Here is a 7,500-nt window from a genome sequence, read left to right on the forward strand (position 1 = left end):
CCCTAAGTGTAATGGATGAGGCCTGGGTGGCCCTCACCACCACTCTCAGCAGGGCTTTAAGCGTCCAGTGGCCCTCACCACCACTCTCAGCAGGGCTTTAAGTGTCCAGGGCCCCCAGCACCACTCTCAGCAGGGCTTTAAGCATCCAGGGACCCTCACCACCCCTCTCAGCAGGGCTTCATAACAATGTTATACCATACAACCTGTATCCAAAGTTGGACTTTTTTCCTCATATTTCTTTGTCCACTTGTGTTTTGTTTGACCACAATGTCTTCTGTTTTGTGGTCCTCTTCCTTTTGATTTTCCTCATATCGGTCTTCTGTGGTGGAGCAGCGGTTTCGTCACCTGTCGCTGCAAGTCCCCGTGGCTTTGGATAGAAGCGTCTGCTAAATGTCAGTCAGTTGAAAGTTCATGTGTAGCAGGTGTGTCCTCACGCCTGCTCTCCGCTCCTCTGAGTGCTGCAGGAGAGTGCTGTTGGACCGGATGGGGGCGAGAGGAGGAGGAGGAGGAGGAGGAGGAGGAGGAGGAGGAGGAGGTGAGGGATGAGCAATGAATTGGGGCCCTGAACATCTCGTCCTAGTTCCAAAAAAACATTTAGCACACAGTTCTATAGACAGAAAAATAAGGGCACAGTTGGCTAGCATCCCATTATCAGATACTCTCTGCCGGAGCCTCTCTTTCCCTCTCTCTACTTCTCTCCTCTCCTCTCTGTCTCTCTCTCTCTCTCTCCCTCTCTCTGTCTCTGTCTCACTTTCTCCACTTTTCCCCTCTGTCCCCCTCTTTATTTCTATCTTCTCTCTCAGTCTCACTCTCTTTCTACTCGTCTCCTCTCTTTCCTTCTCTCTCCTCTCCCCTCTCTGTCTCTCTCCCCTCTCTCTCTCTCCCCTCTTCTCTTCCCCCTCTCTCTCTTTCCTTTCCCCTCTCTCTCTACTCCTCTCCTATCTTTCCCTCTCTCTACTTCTCTCCCCTCTCTCTCTCTCCCCTCTCTGTCTCTTCCCTCTCTCTCTCTCTCTCTCTCTCCCTCTCTCCCCTCTCTCTCTACTCCTCTCCTATCTTTCCCTCTCTCTACTTCTCTCCCCTCTCTCTCTCTCCCCTCTCTCTCTCTCTCCCCTCTCTCTCTCTCTCTCTCCCTCCTCTATGTTTTCTCGCCTCTCTGCTCCCATGGGAACGGAATGAACTCTTTCCTTGGATCTGTTTTCTCACTTGGATAGTTTGAGTTCCACCAAAATACACTCCATACACACACACACACGCGCACACACACACACACACACACACACACACACACACACACACACACACACACAGAAGAGGGGAGACATGCAAACACAGAAGAGACTGAAGGACGCGCTCATTCTCAACAAACTCTGGAGAGACTAAGCGGGTATCTGCTGATCAAGCTGACTGGGTTTGAGTGTGTGTGTGTGTGTGTGTGTGTGTGTGTGTGTGTGTGTGTGTGTGTGTGTGTGTGTGGGTTTGAGTGTGTGTGTGTGTGTGGGTGTGGGTTTGAGTGTGTGTGTGTGTGGGTTTGAGTGTGTGTGTGTGTGTGGGTGGGTTTGAGTGTGTGTGTGTGTGTGTGTGTGTGTGTGCTCGCACGCACATGCATATGAATATGTTTGAGGAGTTTCTTTGATGGGTATTTGCAGAGCTATCACACATGGGCCCATGTTTACACAGGGAGTGATGGGGGAGTTATTTCATTATGTTTGTACTGTCCACTCCCCTTAGTGCTGGTCACTGGAGTATCAGCAGTGTTCAGAGGAGGACTCCGAAAGGACTTCTAGCCACTCCGTGGTCAGTACCATATAATAAGATAAACGGGATGCTATTTCAGTGGCTAAATGGCAGTAGCTCACTGAGTCTAAGTCGATGGACAGTCATGTCCATGTTATTCCTTTGCTATTATCCTTGCTGGTGACTCAAAGTGTTATTTTAAAATGATTTTGCACATTGAACAGCTTCAGTAACTCATTTATGTTTTATTTTTTCCTGCACGAGGACAGTCAAAAGTATTGGGATTAACACTGAAGTGAAGCTTGTCTCTGGCAAGTGACACGATCCCGAGGAGGCTTTTTTGAAATCAAAGCCCTCTCTTGGGCTTTATCGTTACGTAACATTTGTAAAACATTCTCACTAAAACCGCGTTTACATCCTCCCATCCCTGGTATTTGTTTTTATTGTGTTACCTGTAAAAGCCCTCATTATGTTCAGTCTGATGTTCAGCTGCTGGTAAATATTTACGCCGCCGAATGTTTATGCGTTTGCCCCTCATTTCCATAAGCCAGGACTGTGAGAGGAACTGTCAGGCTTGTCAGAGAGCCACAAAGCACGGAGCCATTTCATAATTACTGGTGAACAATAGCTCCGTTTCACAAGGCTTTCCTGGACTGTCTTCCTCACTCAGCGTTTCCCATCTCGTCCTTCTTGGGCTTCTGACAGAGGGAAGGAGAGGCCGAGAGTAGGAGGTGTGCTAGCGGCAGACGGAACGAGAGGCCTAGAGTAGGAGGTGTGCTAGCGGCAGGTCCTCTGGCAGAAGCAGGTGTGAAAATCCGACATCTCGTCGAGAGGGCTTTACATTTTTTTTGTTAATGGAGTCAGTGTCAGTGACTGGTGACAAAGAGAGAGTCTGAGAGAGAGAGAGAGAGTCTGTAGAGAAAGAGAGACAGAGGTCAACTTCTGCTGCCTGAGATAAAGGATGTAGACTCAGCACTGACTATGTGAGAGACGGGGCTTGGATGGATAGGAACTGCTGCCTTGCAGAGGAGAGAGAGAGAGGGAGAGAGAGAGAGAGGGTAAAAAGTGAACCAAAGTGATATGAGGAGGGAGGGAGAGGAGAGGTGGTGGTGAGAGCGGACTATAGATATGATGGTTGGATACAAGAAAGGGATGGGGGAACAAGAGAAAAGTTCCCTAGGAGGGAGCGAGATCTAAGCCTGGAGAAAAGTTTCTTTTGCCAGGGGAGTGGGTGCTCATAAAGAATAAAAATAAAAAATAAAAAAAAGATTGTTACTGCAACTTTTGCCTTTGATTGTCCTTCTGTAGCCTTGGGCCTCTTTCATGCTGTTTCTCTCCACCCACCCACTCTCTCTCTCTCTCTCTCTCTCTCTCTCTCTCTCTCTCTCTCTCTCTCTGTCTTTCTCTCTCGCAAATTCAAATTCAAATTCAAATGGTGCTTCATTGTCATGACAAATATGACACTTGTAGCCAAAGCAATTGTTACATAAATGTACAGTATCAGGATCTAAGCAATTATACAGGTATATACAAGGGATAGGGGTACATGGACAGGGACTCTCTCTCTCTCTCTCTCTCTCTCTCTGTCTGTCTGTCTGTCTTGATCATCATCATCATCATCATCATCATCATCATCATTAAGAATACATAAGGAATCTAACTATAAATGCATACATTACAAAGAAGTGACCTTTCTCTGTGCCTCTTATAAATCTGAAAGTAAGTGGTTTTGGATGCATTTCCTGTTATTATGTGGTAGTCCTTTTTGCCATATTATGGATAATATATAGAAACAACATTAACAGACACTGTCATTATCACACACACACACACACACACACACACACACACACACACACACACACACACACACACACACACACACTCACACACACACGTACGTTGCAGGATGTGGATATGCCTTTGTAGTTTCCCCCTTTTTATTGGCCACTATCCCATACAGCTTTATTCAACAGAGAGAGAGAGCGAGATAAAGGACAAGAGAGAGCGAGAACCGTGGATCATAATGGGTTGATTCTGCTGTGGTGAACCGTGGATCATAATGGGTTGATTCTGCTGTGGTGAACCGTGGATCATAATGGGTTGATTCTGCTGTGGTGAACCGTGGATCATAATGGGTTGATTCTGCTGTGGTGAACCGTGGATCATAATGGGTTGATTCTGCTGTGGTGAACCGTGGATCATAATGGGTTGATTCTGCTGTGGTGAACCGTGGATCATAATGGGTTGATTCTGCTGTGGTGAACCGTGGATCATAATGGGTTGATTCTGCTGTGGTGAACCGTGGATCATAATGGGTTGATTCTGCTGTGGTGAACCGTGGATCATAATGGGTTGATTCTGCTGTGGTGAACCGTGGATCATAATGGGTTGATTCTGCTGTGGGATCATAATGGGTTGATTCTGCTGTGGTGAACCGTGGATCATAATGGGTTGATTCTGCTGTGGTGAACCGTGGATCATAATGGGTTGATTCTGCTGTGGTGAACCGTGGATCATAATGGGTTGATTCTGCTGTGGTGAACCGTGGATCATAATGGGTTGATTCTGCTGTGGTGAACCGTGGATCATAATGGGTTGATTCTGCTGTGGTGAACCGTGGATCATAATGGGTTGATTCTGCTGTGGTGAACCGTGGATCATAATGGGTTGATTCTGCTGTGGTGAACCGTGGATCATAATGGGTTGATTCTGCTGTGGTGAACCGTGGATCATAATGGGATGATTCTGCTGTGGTGAACCGTGGATCATAATGGGATGATTCTGCTGTGGTGAACCGTGGATCATAATGGGTTGATTCTGCTGTGGTGAACCGTGGATCATAATGGGTTGATTCTGCTGTGGTGAACCGTGGATCATAATGGGTTGATTCTGCTGTGGTGAACCGTGGATCATAATGGGTTGATTCTGCTGTGGTGAACCGTGGATCATAATGGGTTGATTCTGCTGTGGTGAACCGTGGATCATAATGGGTTGATTCTGCTGTGGTGAACCGTGGATCATAATGGGATGATTCTGCTGTGGTGAACCGTGGATCATAATGGGATGATTCTGCTGTGGTGAACCGTGGATCATAATGGGTTGATTCTGCTGTGGTGAACCGTGGATCATAATGGGTTGATTCTGCTGTGGTGAACCGTGGATCATAATGGGTTGATTCTGCTGTGGTGAACCGTGGATCATAATGGGTTGATTCTGCTGTGGTGAACCGTGGATCATAATGGGTTGATTCTGCTGTGGTGAACCGTGGATCATAATGGGTTGATTCTGCTGTGGTGAATAGGTCAGGTCAGCAATGCGTGTTTGGACCCATTGGGTCAGTCCATTCTGACACTAGGCTTCAATTTGCAGTTTGGTGAAGCGGACACACATTTCCACAATGCATTCTGGGATCTGGGCCATCTCCTCACCAGAGTTCCTGAAGAGAGTGTGTGTGTGTGTGTGTGTGTGTGTGTGAGTGTGTGTGTGATCTAACCGAACCAATCTTCTGATTCATCTCGTGAGCAGTGCGGGTTCAACCACCAGTCTGGCCTTGTGCTTAGTGACCTACTTTACCTAATGACCATCCGGCTTCGTTATGGACAGCCCAGTCCATTTGAGTCATGGGTTTACAGTAACAGGTTGGTAGTGGATGGTAGTCTGTGTTACTCACAGGAAGTTCACTTGAATTTCATTCAAAATTAGAGCAGCTCATCACTGGCATATTATCAAGCCTTCTAGAACATCTTTCATACTGTGTATGAGCCATTGTGATGCAACTTGTTAATACGCACAGACAAATACACACACACACACACACACACACACGCATGCACACACTACCCTACACTACACACACACACACACACACACACACACACACACACACACACACACACACAGACTTGTGTGGTCATGTAGGGATGTGAAGATGACATGCACCAGGGTGAAAAGATTTACAGTAATTGCATTCTGGCAAAATGCACTACACTGCTAGTGTAATGTGTGCCATTTCTCTCTCTCCCTCTCTGTCTCTCTCTCTCTCTCTCTCTCTCTCCCTCCCTCCCTCTCTCGGCCCTTTTAAAAGAGGTCCTTATGGCATGTCCTACACACAGTATATTGCAATCATATGTCTGTGGGCTTTAAGTTGAATTAGACCCTCATGGTTACATTTGATGTGCCCTCTTTGACTCTTTTGAGTGTGTGTGTGTGTGTGTGTGTGTGTGTGTGTGTGTGTGTGTGTGTGTGTGTGTGTGTGTGTGTGTGTGTGTGTGTGTGTTTCCACCCGCCTCTAACCAGGGCCTTGAGAGTATGGCTATTACATGGTCCTGGAGTTCATCTCTAATGTGGGCCTTATGGGGAGTCTGTCATTTGTCAATCCCTTTGGCATCCTGTTTTTCAGATGAGCAGAGAAAGACACAGGAAGAGGGGGGTACTGCAGGAATGAGGGGGACCGTAGGTTTGATATTTTGATTGGCCAGCAAATGTTGTTGCATTTCCGTTTTCTGTGAGTTCCAGTCGAAATTTGGGAGGTAGTGTGTGTGTGTGTGTGTGTGTGTGTGTGTGTGTGTGTGTTTCAGGGTTAGGGTATAGGTCAAGGCTTGTGGGATAAAATGCAATCTCTCACCTGTAGTGTTGATGGGAGCTGCCTGTCTGTGTGTGTGTGTGTGTACAAGAGCGAGAGAAAGGGAGAGAGTGTGTGAGTGGGTGACGAGGAGGCAGAGGGGAGGCTCCATATGGATCCTGGCGTTCCCACTCTCGGATCCTGGCGTTCCCACTCTCTGCCATCTGTTGACCCTGTGCCCGCAGTGCTGGGATAGATTGAGTCAATCAGAAGTCATGCGCTGGCGGCTCTCTCTCTCTCACACGCTATCTCCTGCTGTCTATCATAAACTCATTTCCTCACAAATTAACAACCCCTCCCCACACACACACATTCATCATACATTCTCTTTTTGTCTCTGTCTGTCTTTCATTTTTACACACACCCATACACACAAACCACACACCCCCATACCCCCCCCCCCACACACACACACACTCTTTCCCTCTTTCACTAGATAATACTCATTTGTATACAGCAATTTTCTCTTCCCCTCCTCGCTCAAAAGTAGCTCTCCCTGCTGTGCTACATGCACAAATCTGTAGGAGAAATGTGCTGCTGCAGCAAACTGTGGCTCACTCAAATAGCTCATGTCCCTCTAGGCTTGCAGTCCTCCAGGCCTCCTCCAGCACAGGTTTATTTTGGCGTGTGTGTGTGTGTGTGTGTGTGTGTGTGTGTGTGTGTGTGTGTGGACGTGGCAGCCGCGTGGCTGTTCCCCTGTTAGCATGGCTTTGTCCCAGGACCACGCCTCTGTACAGTATGCCCCAGAAATGTCGCTGTGTAGTACTGCAGCTGCAAGGAACACACACACACATAAGCCAACCACGCACATACAAACACACACTTACAAACACACACACACACCACATCACACGCACGCTCACACACACACACACACACACACACACACACACACACTCACATTATATATACACGCACACACACACACCCACACACACACAGCTCACCATGGAAGTTAGTGACTCCAGATGCTGCTGTGTAGGACAGTAATCATCAATGGAAAGGAAGGAAGAGCACGCTGTTGGCATTTTATTTCTCTGGTCTTACCAGTGATTCCCCCCCCCCCCTCCTCTCTCTCTGTAGAAAAGACCAGAACCTGCTGTCCCCGGTGAACTGTTGGTACCTGCTGTTGAACCAGGTGC

General features: G+C 47.5%; 1 protein-coding gene across 1 annotated transcript in view; it reads left to right on the plus strand.

The window, feature by feature from the left end:
• The window catches only part of srgap1a (SLIT-ROBO Rho GTPase activating protein 1a), a 116,615-nt gene that overhangs the window by 42,154 nt on the left and 66,961 nt on the right, over positions 1 to 7,500 (plus strand). The window contains exon 3 of the mRNA XM_076299220.1: positions 7,442 to 7,500. This exon is cut by the window's right edge and continues 104 nt beyond it. Within this exon, the coding sequence (XP_076155335.1) occupies positions 7,442 to 7,500 (59 nt within the window). The remainder of the gene's footprint in view (positions 1 to 7,441) is intronic.

The sequence above is a fragment of the Alosa pseudoharengus genome, unplaced genomic scaffold (genome assembly GCF_046254945.1).
Source record: "Alosa pseudoharengus isolate Yale_2024_CS ecotype anadromous, Long Island Sound unplaced genomic scaffold, YU_APseudo_1.1 YU_APseudo_1.1_scf_10, whole genome shotgun sequence".
NCBI classification, from domain to species: Eukaryota; Metazoa; Chordata; class Actinopteri; order Clupeiformes; family Clupeidae; genus Alosa; species Alosa pseudoharengus.